Source organism: Tursiops truncatus, chromosome 14 (assembly GCF_011762595.2).
Source record: "Tursiops truncatus isolate mTurTru1 chromosome 14, mTurTru1.mat.Y, whole genome shotgun sequence".
Classification (NCBI taxonomy): domain Eukaryota; kingdom Metazoa; phylum Chordata; class Mammalia; order Artiodactyla; family Delphinidae; genus Tursiops; species Tursiops truncatus.
Genome location: NC_047047.1, coordinates 12,170,672 through 12,187,918, shown reverse-complemented (window position 1 = coordinate 12,187,918; position 17,247 = coordinate 12,170,672). Strand labels below are relative to the sequence as shown.

At 42.0% G+C, this 17,247-nt stretch overlaps 1 protein-coding gene and 1 long non-coding RNA gene across 4 annotated transcripts in view; one reads left to right on the top strand and one right to left on the bottom strand.

Moving 5' to 3' along the window:
* RPIA (ribose 5-phosphate isomerase A) overlaps positions 1-17,247 on the top strand; it is a 162,688-nt gene that overhangs the window by 116,825 nt on the left and 28,616 nt on the right. Inside the window, exon 9 of one of the 3 annotated variants that reach the window (XM_073791149.1) lies at positions 6,325-7,820. The exons of the other annotated variants lie outside the window; for them this stretch is intronic. Within the exon in view, the coding sequence (XP_073647250.1) occupies positions 6,325-6,392 (68 nt within the window). The 3' untranslated portion in view covers positions 6,393-7,820. Of the gene's footprint in view, positions 1-6,324; positions 7,821-17,247 lie in introns of those variants that run through there. 3 annotated transcript variants of the gene reach the window in all.
* On the bottom strand, positions 1,977-3,346 carry LOC101335920 (uncharacterized). The gene is made up of 3 exons (XR_012325621.1): positions 3,288-3,346; positions 2,628-2,707; positions 1,977-2,503 (listed from the first exon to the last, which is right to left on the bottom strand). It is a non-coding gene; the product is annotated as an uncharacterized lncRNA (long non-coding RNA).

Below are 17,247 nucleotides of genomic sequence, written 5' to 3'. Positions count from 1 at the left end.
ATATGAAGCGAAATGGAGAAGGTATTATAAATATTAAAGCTAGTTTTATACAATTCTTTTAACAAGCATTAAATTAAGAATTGTTTTTATGCACTCTTACTGAATGAATTCTGTTCCCCTAAAAATTATATTTACATTTATATATTTACATTATATTAACATATTTCCATACAAATAACCCAAAGAAAGTTTCGTATTAGTTGTTTTTTGTTTGTTTGTTTGTTTGTTTATTCTGCAGGTTCTTATTAGTCATCAATTTTATACACATCAGTGTATACATGTCAATCCCAATCGCCCAACTCAGCACACCACCATCCCCACCCCACCACATTTTCCCCCCTTGGTGTCCATACGTTTGTTCTCTACACCTGTGTCTCAACTTCTGCCCTGCAAACCAGTTTACCTGTACCATTTTTCTAGGTTCCACATACATCCGTTAATATATGATATTTGTTTTTCTCTTTCTGACTTACTTCACTCTGTATGACAGTCTCTAGATACATCCATGTCTCAACAAATGACTCAATTTTGTTCCTTTTTATGGCTGAGTAATATTCCATTGTACATATGTACCAAAACTTCTTTATCCATTCTTCTGTCAATGGGCATCTAGGTTTCTTCCATGACCTGGCTATTGTAAACAGTGCTGCAATGAACACTGGGGTGCATGTGTCATTTTGAATTATGGTTTTCTCTGGGTATATACCCAGTAGTGGGATTGCTGGATCATATGGTAGTTCTATTTTTAGTTTTTTAAAGAACCTCCATACTGTTCTCCATAGTGGCTGTATCAGTTTACATTCCCACCAACAGGGCAAGAGGGTTCCCTTTTCTCCACACCCTCTCCAGCATTTGTTGTTTATAGATTTTCTGATGATGCCCACACTAACTGGTGTGAGGTGATACCTCATGATAGTTCTGATTTGCATTTCTCTAATAATTAGTGATGTTGAGCAGCTTTTCATGTGCTTCTTGGCCATCTATATCTCTTCTTTGGAGAAATGTCTATTTAGGTCTTCTCCCCATTTCTGGATTGGGTTGTTTCTTTAATATTGAGATGCATGAGCTGTTTATATATTTTGGAGATTAATCCTTTGTCTATTGATTCATTTGCAAATATTTTCTCCCATTCTGAGGGTTGTCTTTTCGTCTTGTTTATGGTTTTCTTTGCTGTCCAGAAGCTTTTAAGTTTCATTAGGTCCCATTTGTTTACTTTTGTTTTTATTTCCATTGCTCTAGTAGGTGGGTCAAAAAAGGTCTTGCTGTGATTTATGTCCAATAGTGTTCTTCCTATGTCTTTCTCTAAGAGTTTTATAGTGTTCAGTCTTACATTTAGGTCTTTCACCGATTTTGACTTTACTTTTGTGTATGGTGTTAGGGAGTGTTCTAATTTCATTCTTTTACCTGTAGCTGTCCAGTTTTTGCAGCACCACTTATTGAAAAGACTGTCATTTCTCCATTGTATATTCTTGCCTCCATTGTCATAGATTAGTTGCCCATAGGTGCATGGGTTTCCCTCTGGGCTTTCTATCCTGTTCCATTGATCTATATTTCTGTTTTTGTGCCAGCATCATACTGTCTTGATGACTGTAGCTTTGTTGTATAGTCTGAAGTCAGGGAGCCTGATTCCTCCAGCTCCATGCATGGCCACAGGCAAGATCTTGAGAATCGTCTGAGGTGCTGCAGGCAGCTTGCAACATCAGCACACCGACCCCTGGGCATCACAGACAGGCCACATGGTTTGGTTACAGCCTGTATCTCCAGTGGCAGATATGTTCAAGCTTCTGTGGGAACACCAGGGCATCACTTATTTCTAATAGTGCTTCACTTAGTATCACACTCCCCAGCCTTTAAAAGGGTAGAGTTTAGACTCACATTCCATGTATTCAAAAAAAATCCTTGCTTGCAAGATGTAAACTTGGTTTTCTTTTGCTGAAAGAACTCCAACCAAAGTCCTCAGGTGTAATCATCTGTCCTATATAAATCAGAAGAGGCATCATCATGTCTGTGCCACTGGCACTGAAGAGGGGCAGGAGAGTTAGAGTGCTGTTCCTGCCACTTCTACCGAAACTTCTAGCCACATTCAAAAAGTGGGTGCATCTCAGATATGTTCTCAGTGGATGGAGGTGGCAAGAGCAGCTGGGGCAGTCAAGCCTCACACATCTGCATCCCCTAGTGGTTTATGTTCTGGTCTGTAACACTGTGGGAGGTGTTTCATCATACTGTTGACAGTAATAAGTTGCAGCATCTTGAGCCTCTAGGCTATTGATGGTGAGGGTGAAATCTGTCCCAGATCCACTGCCACTGAACCGGGATGGGACCCCAGTTTCCAAACTGGATGCAGAATAGATCAGGAGCTTAGGAGCTTCCCCTGGTTTCTGCTGATACCAGGCTAAATATTTGCTAATGCTTTGACTGGCCCGGCAAGAGATGGTGACTCTTTCTCTTAGAGATGCAGACACAGAGGATGGAGACTGGGTCATCTGGACGTCACACCTGGCACCTGAGATGGGAAACACAAAAAACAAATATCCATGTTATTACTAAGTTATAAGAGGACTACCCTGTAAGACCAGGCAGTAATGACCACACAGGCAGAGTAAATTCCTAGAGCTCTCCGTCCTTACCTGGGAGCCAGAGCAGCAGGAGGCTGAGGAGCTGAGTGGGGACCCTCATGTTCACTCTGTGTCCTGACTGGGACTGATTTCTGCACAAGATATGATCAGAGCATTAATAAGTCTCCAGGGCAGTGGGTTGTTCTCCAGTAACATGCAAATCAGTAAGGGATGGGGCAGAGTTGGGCACAGCTGCAGGGCTGGCCAATCTCAATAACATCGCACAGGGGCCGTGTCTCCCAGATGCCCAAGTCTGATCAGAGCAGCTCAGATTTAACTGCAGACATTGCTTTTCTCCCTGGAGGCCAGAGACTTGAATTACTCTACTGCTCTTTTGTTCTTTTCAATGTTCATAACATGATTTTTTTTGGCTACCTTTCCATCTAATATGGGTTCTCTCGTGGATGACATACTTCAAGAAGCTGCAAGAATTTTTACACGATCTCTGCATTTGGTACCCGGGGATATCATTGAAGCTAGAATGTCTTCTTTGTTGACCTGATTCCCTGATGCTCTTGGAGTGATAAATTATTATTAGAGAGATAGAGCATAGGGTAACCACAACGTTTCCCATCCATATTTAACAATGCACCAGATCCAGACATGTGCAGACTGTGCAGAACCTACCGATGTTGTACAAAAATTTCTCTGAACTTATTAGAGGGAAAATACCTGCAGAGCTCACACAGAGCCAAGATTAGTTGTTTCCACCAGGCAGAGCACAAAGTCTCATCATTTGAGAGACATCAGGTTGCATGTTCCAAAAGGCTTTGTTCCAATAGAGGGCAAAATTATCTGTGTTCTCGATGCCATTCAGGTCTTTCCTAATAAAGATTAAAAAAAAAATCCACTAGACTCAGTTTCAGCCAACAAGATTAGATATTGCTGAAGAAAAGATTGACTTTCTCAATATAAAGTATCCACAATCGAGCACAAGGAGAAAAAATACAATAAAATGAGCAAAGCATTAGTGAGCTGCAAGCCAACTTCAAGCAATCTATTGTGTGTACAATTAAAGTCCTGAGAGGAAGAAGTAGGGACAGGAGTACAAAAAAATATTTGAGAAAATATTGTCTACAATTTTCCACATTAAAAAGAATCACAGCCAGGGCTTCAGTAATTAAAAATCAAGATCAGGTGAAAACCATGAATTCAGTGGTTGAATTTGCAGAAGGCCGAGAAAAAGCACACAACTTACCCACTGCTCCCTCTGGGGTCCTGGCTGTAGTTGCAAATAAGTTTCTAGCATCTGAATGGCTGGGGGAATATCAAGAAATTATCTTCGAAATGAAAACACAGCCCTCATAACAAAAAAATAGAGTCAACACTAGTTACTCTTCTTTGGGTTCTGAAAGTTACATGTATATTTTGGAGTCAGTGGTCTGACTGATTGCTTAATAACTTGTAAGGTTGCCATTTCTGAGCGAGTCCCAGAAGAGAAGAAGACTCTGCACTAAGTACAACCTGCAGTGGACTTTATGACCTAGTGGACCAGTGAAGCTAAAGTGCCTGGGGTTAGATAGGGACAGTGTATGGAGGCTACAGAAAGCTCAGCGGGAGAAGCACAGTTCAGATCTCCAGAGTATTGGAATAATGCCATAATCCCTTCTGAAGATACCGATTCCCTTTTTTTTTTTTTTTTTTTTTTTGCCTCTCACTGTTGTGGCCTCTCCCATTGCGGAGCACAGGCTCCGGACGCGCAGGCCCAGCGGCCACAGCTCACGGGCCCAGCCGCTCCGCGGCACGTGGGATCTTCCCGGACCGGGGCACGAACCCGCGTCCCCTGCATCGGCAGGCGGACTCTCAACCACTGCGCCACCAGGGAAGCCCCCAATTCCCCTTTTTTGATATGGGTTCTGATTTGCTATTAATTCCTTGTAGAGACTACATGCTGTCTATAGGCCCAAAAGGAGTCCTGTGACCTGAGTTGCTCTTTCTGCATTGAGTGGTAACTGACCCACTAGTCTATAAACATATGCATGCAAAAGAGCATCTATCATCAGGTAGAAGTGGGATATTAAGGCCAGGGCTTGATTCTGTCCCCCAGGCACACAGGATTTACCCGTGTAGGTTGTTCAAACTCTCTTGGCACCAACACTTGCAGACTTCCCCCTTTTCTCTCATGCTGTACCTACAGGCTTCTGTGGATTCCCTTTAGCAAACTGATTGAAGAAGAAAATAATTCAGATCAAATTTATGTCATATATGCTTTCATCTTTTCAAAGTAGATTTTTATAGCATTGAAGCCCACTTTAAGAATAGTGGGGTAAGACCGTGCAGGAAGAAAATATCTCAGTGGGCAGGACTTGGAGTTATGTGCTCGAATCCACTTTGCCTTGCACAGAGACAACCTGTGTCAGAGATCTTTACTAATTCAAGAGCAGTGATTAACAGTTTGGCCAAATGGTCAGAAGATTGGATTCACCATGACTGGAAGGTTGGTGAGAAGTAGATTTAAAGCAGAGTTTTCAAATGCATCTTTTGAACTGAGCACATTTCTTGGAGTGCCCCTTAGTATTTTCAGGTACAGAAGTAAAATTTAATAGTTAATAGAAGATTACAGTAACACAATACATAAATGTCCAATTGGTTAATCCATTAATGAGTAAAAGATTTGAGTTACTATACACCGAAGGTGGTGTTGTACATGGCAGTGGGAACATGGGTAGTGGAAAATATAAAGTTATAAATGTTAACTATGGCTAACTTGGTGCAATGGGAGAAATAAGACCTCTTATCTATATCTATATTTATGTGTCTATCTATCTATTATCTATCTATCTATCTATCATGATTTCTCACCTTCTTCTGAGAGGCAGAGGTAAGAGGAAGGATACATGCAGATTATGGGTATTTCATGTTGGATTAAATAGTCAGGAGTGCTTGTGAGGGGAGCACCTGCCCTTGTCCTGTCTCTGAGTGAATTATGTCTCCCTCTGCTGGTGATCTAGAGTTGAGACACGTTAAGATTTTTTCTACAACCTTTATTTATATACAATAAACTGCACATGTTTAGCATAGACAATTTGGTGAGTTTGGATATATGCATACACTCATGAAATCTTTACCACAATCAAAGTTTTAGACATGTCGTTCTCCTTCAAAATTTTCATCACATCCCGTTGGGTATTTTGTTGTTGTTAGGATTTTATATTTTATTTTATTTTATTTTATTTTATTTATTTATTTATTTTTGCGGTACGCGGGCCTCTCACTGTTGTGGCCTCTGCCGTTGCGGAGCACAGGCTCCGGACGCGCAGGCTCAGCGGCCATGGCTCATGGGCCCAGCCGCTCCGCGGCATGTGAGATCTTCCCGGACCGGGGCACGAACCCGTGTCCCCTGCATCGGCAGGCGGACTCTCAACAACTGCGCCACCAGGGAAGCCCCATTTTATTTTATTTATTCATTTTTAATGATAATACTGAAATCTCCCCTCCTAACAATTCAGTTCATTATATGGTCCTGTCACTTTAGGCACTGAGCTGTACAGCAGATCACTGGACCTTATTCATCTCAAAGCTGAGACTTTGTACTCATTATTTTGAAAAGGTTTGTCCATGCTTGATCACATGCAGAGCTGAGCAGGAGAGTAAAAACACACAAACGAATACAGTCTTCTGGTATAGTTTGTGTTTACCTAGAGTAAAAGCAGTTCACATCCTCAGTTCTCCCCCAGGACAGTGTTAATTCTCTTGTTCTCTGTCACAGTGAAGGCTGAAGAAACTTTGATTGTCTGGACATTCCACAGTGTGTCGTATAATGCAGGACTGGATTGATGGCGTCACGTTCATTAGATTCGACGGGCAAGAAATTGCCAGGACTGTAAATGACTGGTAAAAATATACGTGCTCCAGACAATACGATGTAAATCCTACCAAAATTCATGGGCTGCCAATCAGTGGATATGGCAGGGGTCCAGATGCCTGAGGCATCTCAGACTGGCACATGTTATCCAGGCTAAAGAACAAGAAATTGAACCTTGTCCTCCTACCACTGATGGTGAGGCAGAGTGTTTGTGGGCTTGGTGGAATGTTGACACAATACATTCCACACTTGGGTACAAGACACCACCCATTTGTGGCTCACACAGAAAGCTGCCAGGTCTGAGTTGCGCAGGGAGGAGAGGTCTGTGCATCAGGTTCAGGTCATGATATATAGGTGGCTGTGTCACTTGGGCCATACGATCCAGTACATATGTTGTTGCATGATACATCTGTGATAGATAAGGATATTGTGTGTACACTCTATAAACTGTAATAGAGCTCACATCATAGATTTCTAGGGTTCTAGGGCAAGACGATGCCACCCTCAGGAAATTAAAAACAACAACTATACAATGTTAAAAAATCAGCTCTCAGAATGTCAGGGATGCTTGCTAGACATGGCCTTGGAAGTGAAGTAGCTTCGTGATTGAGTTTCCCATTATAATCTGGTAATTTTCTTTTTTCTTTTTTTGCGGTACGTGGGCCTCTCACTGTTGTGGCCTCTCCCGTTGCGGAGCACAGGCTCCGGATGCGCAGGCTCAGCGGCCATGGCTCACGGGCCCAGCCGCTCCGCGACACGTGGGATCTTCCCGGACTGGGGCATGAACCTGTGTCCCCTGCATCGGCAGGCGGACTCTCAACCACTGCGCCACCAGGGAAGCCCTCACCACCATTTTTAATCCCACCACATAGAAGCCAAAGAGCAACTGTGTGTGTGTCAACTAGATTCTCTTCGTGTTTCCATTCCTGCAGTCTTCCCACACTTTAAAATTCTTAACTTTTGTGGAAAAAAATCCCCTCATATCATTCTGTATTCTTCCAGTGTTCTACAGGGTAAATTCTATGCCCTACAGTTTATTTATTTTTTAATCCCTACTTTTGGAATTTTCATATCTCACATTTTCTTTCTGTGAAAGGTAATTGAGACAAATCAGATATGTTTAGCATTAGGATATTGTAGGGACTATGGACTTACAATTGACTATTTAGACACTCATAACCCCAAAGTCTTACTGATGTTCTCAGCTAACTCCCCCTGGGGACAGCTGTGTAGACTGCTGTCTAGAACATGGAAAACAGGTAGGAAGATATGTAGTAAAAGGGAGAATCAGAAAGTGGGGAAAGTGGGGAAAAATATTCTTGAATATTATGACATGTTATCTTAAAAAATATATCAAAAACTGCTAAACCCATTATGTTGCTATAAATCTGCCTCAGTTGTCCACCTGTTACACTGACTACATTTATTTGACACCTACCTGTACCTGAGGGAGGGAGAAGTCGGATGCGCTTTCACTCACCTCTCCTTCCTCAGGTCTGTTTGCTCAGAGGGCACTTAGACCCTTCCATTCTCCTGCTGGTTCTGTCAGGCAAGGCTCTGCAGCTGATGGGGCCTTAACCTGTGATGTCTGAGGAGTAGAGGAGGCTTTCATGGTCCAGAGGCCTCAGCTTCAAACTACTCCCCTGATTCTCTAACATCTTCCTCTTACACTGACTCAGAGAATCTGCCTGCCTGCTCCCCAGACAGTCAACATATGTGGGCAGCTGGGCCACTCGGAGAGGGGTGTTTGTGTTCAGGGCTGTACCACTGTGGGCGGATCTTCCATGTCTTGCTGGCAGTAATAAACTCCAGCGTCCTCAGCCTCCACCCTGCTGATTTTTAGTGTGAAATCTGTCCCTGACCCACTGCCAGTGAACCTGTCTGGGACCCCAGAGGCCCGGTTGGAAGCTCCATAGATCAGAAGCTGTGGAGACTGGCCTGGTTTCTGCAGGTACCAATTCAAGTAAGTGTCTCCGTCACTATCTTGGAGGCTCTGACTGGATCTGCAGGAGATGGAGGCCGGGTCTCCAGGGATGACAGACAGGGAGAGTGGAGTCTGGGTCAGCACAATATCCCCATTGGATCCTAAAATAATGAAAGAAAACAACAAAGCTCTGGACAAAATTTATGAAACAGTTTCAGAATTTCTCTTCTGTTATTGACGTCAGGCTAATTTTTTTTTTCTTTTTGATTCCGAAGAATACCCAAAATACCCAATTTCAAAAAGAACCCAAGATTTACAATGCAAAGAGGTCTCTAGACGTCATGTACACTTGACCACTCTTTCTATGCCACCATCTTCACCAGAGGACAGACACTGCTTGTTCCTTCCAGATTCATCCTCATTCTCATATCACTAAACATCACATGTCTTTTGCAGAGGGTATGGTATGCTTCTAACATGTGGACAAAGACACATGAAAAGCAGTGGTGGTGCTCCCAGAGCTCACCCTCCCACCCTCCTTCTCATCTCCCCTCCGTCCTTACCTGGGACCCAGAGCATGAGGAGGCCCAAGAGCTGAGCAGGGAACCCCATTTTCAGAAGCTGCAATTGATGAGTCCTGATAAGTCAGAGCACGACTGGAGCTGAGCTTTTATCTCACACTTGCAGGGGAAGGTCCTCCCTCAGGAACAACATGCAAATCCCCTGGTGGGGGAGGGGGGACAGCTGTGTGGAAAGAGCCAGGGGGAGGGAGGGAGGGGCCCAACTTTGAGCAAAGTGAAATAAAGGCCTTCTGTGTTTGGAATAAAATGAACATCTAAAATCCATACTTCTTGGAATAGTGGGAAGAAGAATTCCACTGTGAAAGTCCGGATTGATTGCAAGAACCCAGTGTACGTGGCCTGCGGCTCTAAGAAAGCATACGAGACCCTGAAGTGAAGACATGTGTGTCCAGGGTCAATATCCGGGAGGGGAACAGTCATTTTGCTCTGATTCTTCCAGGCTGATCTAGATAAGAGAACAGCTCCTTCCCCACTAGTACTGACCATCAGAACTTTCTCCAAATAACTGCACAGAGTTAAGCTGTTTCAAGAGCTGTCAGGTAAGTGCAGTTCCCAGGTTATCTGTTTAAGAATGTTAGAAACAGATGTTAGAACTAGTCTTTTCCTGAGACCTCATGAATTATATTTCAAAGACCACTTAAATCACAAGAACTTGACAGTAAAATGAAATACCTGAAAACCAGTTGTTTTACTCTGGTGAATAATCTATCATAGTTCTATGTCTCTGTCTCTCTATCTCTCTCTGTCTCTTTCTGTCTCTGTCCCTCTCTCTCTCTGTCTCTCTGTCTCTCTCTCTCTCTCTCTATATATATGTTTTGTACACACACACACACACACACACACACACACATATATACACATATATATGTCAGATTAATCAAAGGAAAAAATTCACTTGGGATGATGGAACATAATGAAAAAACAACGATTTTATATTATTTTTTCTGAGTGGTGCTTAGAAAAACTCATCTCCTGTTGACTCTTTCTCACCTGGTAGAACCAGGTCCTGCAGGGTTTCCTGGGTCTTGTCAGCTCTGTGTGAGGACCTAAGGTTCTCACTGGCCAATATGTTGGAAGCCATAGCCATGAGTCTACATTTCAAAAGGAGATGCCCTTTCTGAGAAAAGCAATGACTGGATCCTTTATTTTTTTTTATTTATTTTTTTCCCCTTTTTTGCAGTATGCGGGACTCTCACTGTTGTGGCCTCTCCCATTGCGGAGCACAGGCGCCAGACGCGCAGGCTCAGCGGCCATGGCTCATGGGCCCAGCCGCTCCGCGGCATGTGGGATCTTCCCGGACCGGGGCACAAACCCGTGTCCCCTGCATCGGCAGGCGGACTCTCAACCACTGCGCCGCCAGGGAAGCCCTGGATCCTTTATTTTAACGTCTCAGTGTAGCCTATGTCTATCATTGACACATTCCTGGGCTTTTATTTAAGAATGGTCATTATGGAACACAGTTCCAGACCACCACTGCTCAGGGCATCAGTCTGTCACACCAGCTTTCATTAAATAGGAAAACAACACGACTATTCTCATGTGCCAGCCTGGTGCAGGTCATGTTGAATTGAACAGCTCCTGAAACATAGTGCCAATGTCAAATTGCTTTTGTCTTGAAAATAAAACCTTGGAGAAGTTGAAAAAGTTGACTTTGCCATCTTATTAAAGTTTGGATAAGTTAAATCCAAAGTCAGACTTAATTGACCAAGACAAATTAACTAATACGATACTATGTAAGATTCCACAAGAACATCTGGTCTGAATATTCTCTGGGAAATATTCAAGAATAAAATCTTGAAACAATGCTGAAAAAATAACCGAGCAAAAATTATGTTCATCTTTAAACTCTGAACCCTATGGCAATAATCTCGTTAACGGAGATAAGCCATGGTGTAGAGGTACAAGTAGAATTACACATGTTCCATACTTCACTGTTCAAAATATTATTTACTCTTTCATTTTATCTATTTCTTAAAGTTTTTGCTTTCCTTGACCTGTTTTTTTTTTTTTTTTTTTAATGATAGTAGCAAAAAGATTCTGGGTTTTACTCCTGGCTAATGAAGGTACCAAGACAAATAGGTGTTTCTACTAGGTAGCAGCCTCCTATCCTGAAATTCCAGCCCTCTAATCAACCATGTAGTGAAAGAAGTCAAAAGATAAGCACCTGAAAGAAATACAAACAAATATGAAGCAAAACGGAGAAATTGTTATAAATATTAAAGCTACTTTTATAGGAATCTTTTAACATGTTTTAACTTAAGAACTGTTTTTATGCTCTATTATTAGTTCAATACTGTTTCCCTAAACTTATATTGAAGTTTTAGCCCCCAGAACCTCAGCATATGACATTATTTGGAAAATATTCATTGTAGATATAATTAGGTTAATTAGGATGTGGTTATACTGTAGTATCGTTGGCCTTTTTATAACTGAAATATAATTAATGTAAAATATCATGTTAATTTCAGGTGCACAGCACAGTGACATATATATACATATATGAAACTCTTCCCTTATAGGTTATAAAAAAATATTGAGTACAGTTCCCCGAGCTATACAGTAGATCCTTGTAGGTTATCTATTTTATATAAAGTAGTGTGCATATGTTAATCCCAACCTCAGTGTATCCCTTGCCCCACCCCCCTTTCCCCTTTGGTAACCATTAAGTTGCTTTTTTTTTTTAATTTTTATTGGAATATAGTTGATTTACAATGTGTTAGTTTCAGGTGTATAGCAAAATGAATCAGATATATATATATATATATATATATATATATATATATATATATATATACACTCTTTTTAAAATTCTTTTCCCATATAGGTCATTACAGAGTATTGAGTAGAGTTCCCTGTGCTATACAGTAGGTCCTTATTAGTTTTCTATTTTATATATAGTAGTGCACATGTATCAAAACCAGTCTCCCAATTTATCCCTGCCTTCCCCCTTTTCCACCCTGGTAACCACAATTTTGCTTTCTATATCCATAACTCTATTTCTGTTTTGTAAATAAGTTCATTTGTACCATTTTTTGAGGTTCCACATATAAGCGATATCATATATGATATTTGTCCTTCTCTGTCTGAATTACTTCACTTAGTATGATAATCTCTAGGTCCATCCGTGTTGATGCAAATGACATTATTTCATTCTTTTTTATGACTAAGTAATGTTCCATTGTATATATGTACCACTTCTTCTTTATCCATTACTCTTTTGATGGACATTTAGGTTGCTTCCATGTCCTGGCTATTGTAAACACTGCTGCAATGAACACTGGAGTGCATATATATTTTTGGATTATGGTTTTCTCTGGATATATGCCCAGGAGTGGGATTGCTGGATCACATGGTAGTTCTCTGTTTAGTTTTTTAAGGAACCTTCATACTGTTTTCCATAATGGTTGTACTAATTTACTTTCCCACCAAAAGTGTAGGAGGGTTCCCTTTTCTCCACACCCTCTCCAGTATTTATTGTTTGTAGACTTTTTGATGATGGCCATTCTGACTGGTGTGAGGTGATAACTTGTAGTTTTCATTTGGATTTCTCTGATAATTAGTGATGTTGAGTATGTTTTCATGTGCTTTTTGGCCATCTGTATGTCTTCTTTGGAAAAATGTCTATTTAGATCTTCTGCCCATTTTTTGATTGGGACGTTTGTTTTTTTGACGTAGAACTGCATGAGTAGATTGAATATTTTGGAGATTAATCTCTTGTCAGTCGCTTCATTTGCAAATATTGTCTCCCATTCTGAGAGCTGTCTTTTTGTTTTGTTGATGGTTTCCTTTGCTGTGCAGAAGCTTTTAAGTTTAATTAGGTCCCATTTGTTTATTTTCATTTTCATTATTCTAGAAGGTGGATCAAAAAAGATAGTGCAATTTATGTCAAAGAGTGATCTGCCTATGTTTTCCTCTACGAGTTTTATAGTATCTGGTCTTACATTTAGGTCATTAATCAATTTTGAGTTTATTTTTCTGTTTGGTGTTAGAGAATGCTCTAGTATTATTCTTTTCCATGTAGCTGTCCAGTTTTCCCAGGACCACTTATTGAAGAGACTGTCTTTTCTTCATTGTATGTTCTTGCCTCCTTTGTCATAGATTAATTGACCATAGTTGCATAGGTTTATTTCTGGGCTTTCTATCCTGTTCCACTGATCTATGTGTCTGTTTTTTTATGTCAGTACCATACTGTTTTGATGACTGTAACTTTGTAGTATAGTCTGAAGTCAGGGAGCCTAATTCCTCCAGCTCCATGTTTTTCTTTCTGAAGATTGCTTTGGCTATTTGGGGTCTTTTATGTTTGTTAAACTTATAATTAATAATTAAAGTTATAAGACAATTATGGTAGATCAGAAAATATGTTACTCCGATTGAGACTGCAGTCTAATTCATCATGTCTTGAATCAAGTTGGGTCTAGGGTCTCACTTTGACAAACAGAATGTGATGACAGGAACCCTGTGCCAGTTCTGGAGTCTAGGTCTCAAGTACCTTGCAGCTTCCACCTTCCCTCTTGGATATAAGAAAGCTGATCTAGCCTATTGGAGGATGAGAGGCCATGTGGAAGAGAACTGAGGCCCCTCAGCCAACAGCCAACACTGACCACCAGATATGAGGTCAGTGAACCAAGCTCACTGCTCTGAGACTACCAGCCCTGCAGGGAATGGGACAGGCTCTGCGGGACACAGGAAAGGAGGGTGAAGGCTGGGTTTACACACAGTGCCTGTGGTCTGGTGACAGCTCCTCAGTAATTATCCCCTTCTTGATAAGAAATGCCCTGAGCACTGGAAACTGAGATTCTCATCTATCTAAATTTAGGAATTCCCTAGCATTCAAAACAGAGTCAGACTTTTTCCAAAGTTTGGGAAAGCCTAGAAAACAGAGGCATAAAAAGGGAGTTCAGTCTGCCCCTTGGGTGATTCTTGTGGGAGCCTCACCCCTGGCTCTGGAGACGAGGGGAAGAAGGGTCCTGTGATGCTCTAGGGAAGAGGGAAGTAGCATGAGCAGTGAACACTGCCCCATCTGCTGCCTGGGAAAGCTAATAGTCTTCCCCACCTCCTTCCCGCAAAATCCCTTTTCCTCATGAAAAATAAAGAAAAGAAAAATCTCTGGAAAAGAGATTTTACGGTAGAAAAAATGCACATGAAACGTCACAGGCTACAGTGAGGGATGTATTTATTTTGTGGAATAATATTGATGACTTTCAGTAGAAATGATAATATATGGCTAGTAATATCTTCCATAGCATCCTCATTCTAAAATATTCAAGGGTGCATAAAATAGACCACCTGGGTACTCTTCACACAATACACACACACACACACACACACACACACACACACACACACTTCGTGGTGCATCATCTGGTTAACCTCACAACACCCCTTTACATGTGTAGTGATCTACTGCACAGATAAGAGAAGAGTTCATCAGAGCGCATGTGTGGTTTGGCCAATGTCACATGGTCAGCGGGTGCTGGGCTGGGATTCAAAGTCAGATCTGTGTGACATTAAATCTGCTCCTTCCATGAGGCCACATCCATCCCATAAATGAGCTCATGGCCTATGAAGTAGGAGAAAAGACAAAACCAGAAGGACCTTGTTACATTACAGCTCCCTGGGGCTCCTGCCTCACACCATGCTGACCTTCACCTTAAACTCAGCCCTCAGCGGTTTCTCCTATAAAGCACAACGCTCTCCAAACCTTTGCAAACGCTCAGTGACATTATTCCAGTGACAAGAGGCACTTCTTGCATTGCCTCGATTGCTTCCTCATCTCCACGTGTCCTTCCCATTTCTCCACCTCTGTCTCTCCCTGCTAAGGTTGTGTCCTATAAAGAAATTCAACCTCCCCAGATAATCCAGCGTAATATAAAAATATTATAAATATAAAATATAAATAAATTTATATTTATATAAATTAAAAATATAAAAAACCTCCCCAGATAATCCAGCGTAATATAAAAATATTATAAATATAAAATATAAATATAAAAATAAAATATAAATATATTTATAAATATAAAAATATAAAAAACCTCCCCAGATAATCCAGCATAATATAAAAATATTATAAATATAAATTATAAATATATTTATAAATATAAAATATAAAAAACCTCCCCAGATAATCCAGCGTAATATAAAAATATTATAAATATAAAATATAAATATATTTATAAATATATAAATATAAAATATAAAAATCCTCCCCAGATAATCCAGCGTAATATAAAAATAAAGAAAAAAGATAACAACAACCTCCCCCTTTTCACATGTGCTTTGGGAACTAACCCCAGGCTCTCAGATACCCAGGTTGTACAAGAGCTAAGCAAGCATCTTTATTTATTTATTTGCGGTACACGGGCCTCTCACTGTTGTGGCCTCTCCCGTTGCGGAGCACAGGCTCCGGACGCGCAGGCTCAGCGGCCATGGCTCACGGGCCCAGCCGCTCCGCGGCATGTGGCATCCTCCCGGACCAGGGCACGAACCCGCGTCCCCTGCCTCGGCAGGCGGACTCTCAACCACTGCGCCACCAGGGAAGTCCTAAGCAAGGCGTCTTATCCAAGAGACTTTTCTCCCTAAGAGAAATTCTGCTTCTCCTGCAGTAAAATGTTCTCCATCTCTTATCAAAATTGACACCAAATTATAAAAGGTCGGAAATTTTTGGGAGAACAGAGAATATCTATCCACCCAGAGAGGCAGTAGATGTTTCCTCTCCTCATATAACTTCCCTGCTATAAAAAATGACCACGACCTTATTGGCTTCAAATAATTGAAGCTTATTACCTTGCAGTTCTGTGAGTGGGAAGTCTGGGTGGGTCTCCCTGGTTGGCAATCAGGGGCCGACAGCACTATGTTCCTTGTGGCAGCGAAATGGAATGACTTGTTCCCAGCCTTTTCCAGCTTTTAGATGCCACTCTCTTTCCTTGGCCCGTGGCCTTTTCCTCACATCCCTCTGGCCTTTCTTTCCATCATCATTTCTCCTCTCTATAACTCTAATCCTCCAACATCCCTATTATAAAGACCCCTGTGATGACTTAGCACCGCCTCACCAGGTAATGCAGCGTAATATCCCCTTAGATCTTTAACTTAATCACAACCGCGAAGATCCTTTTGCCATAGAAGGTGACATTCACAAGTTCCAGAGATTTGGATGTGGACATCTTTGGCAACTGCGGGGTGACATAATTCAGATCTTCAACCCCTCTAATATCGCCAGAACATAAATTAGTTCTCCCCTAAATGAACATCGGAAAGCACATGGCTAGGAGGAAGAGAGAACGGGGAGCAATACACAGATATGTGAAGCCATGAAGCTGGGAGGAATCTGAGACTCAGGGGCCCTCTGGTCTGCGGGTCTTAGGGATTGAGAGACTCCTCTAATGAGGAATTCATAGGGCATAACTGTCTGTGCAGAGGTCCCTCTGATTTAGTGCCACAGAAGAAAAAATTTACTGCTTAAATCTAATCTAAGAGAGATTGGTAAGGTGAAATTAAATGTTTCCTTAATTTTCCTATTCATCAGTAAAGGAGAAATGGAAAAAATTCAGAGCAGAGATGCCTTCCAAGAATAAGAACTTGCCTATGGTCAGGTTGAGTCGCCGGTGGCAAGGATGTCCATGCAGGCAGCATACGTGAGAGGTGCAGGGAGCACTGCCAGGGGAGGAGGGAAGAAAGGATGGACCGTGACAGCACACATCAGCAGGCCTGTTGCTGTTGAGGCTGACTGGACCTCAACCCCACCGTGGAAACAAGGTGAATGTCCCTGAGTTATTCCACCTGAGATGTGAGGGCGCTGAGGTATTTACGCACCTCCTTCTGTTGAGGGCTGTCCTAGGAGGTGCTCATTCCAGGCCCTCTGGCCTGCAACACATGCAGGCACAGCTGTTTCCCCCTTATTCAGAGTGAGCAGTGAGGAACAGATGGGGGTTTAGGAAGTCAGCAGAGGCGCACGGAAGTGGAAAGCCTGAGGGTACCAACAGCAACCGCTACATCCACCTGGAAAAGAATGTGTATTTTCACTCAGGAGCTCCACGTGAGCTGCATCTCTCTGGTACAGGATACTGGCTGCCTAGTGGCAAGCAGGTTCCTTAGAAACTCAGGCCCTAAGGCAGCAGGAGTTTTTTTGCACAGGCTGCACCACTGTGGTTTGGCTACCTGCAGTCATGCCTGCAGTAACACTGCCCGGAGTCCCCAGGCTCCAGGGCGCTGATGCTAAAGGCTTAGTAGGTTCTACTTCCCCTGCTGCTTTGCTGGGCTGGGACAGCAGGGGCCAAGGTAGAGATGTGAGATACAAAGGGCTCAAACCTTTGTCCAGGTTTT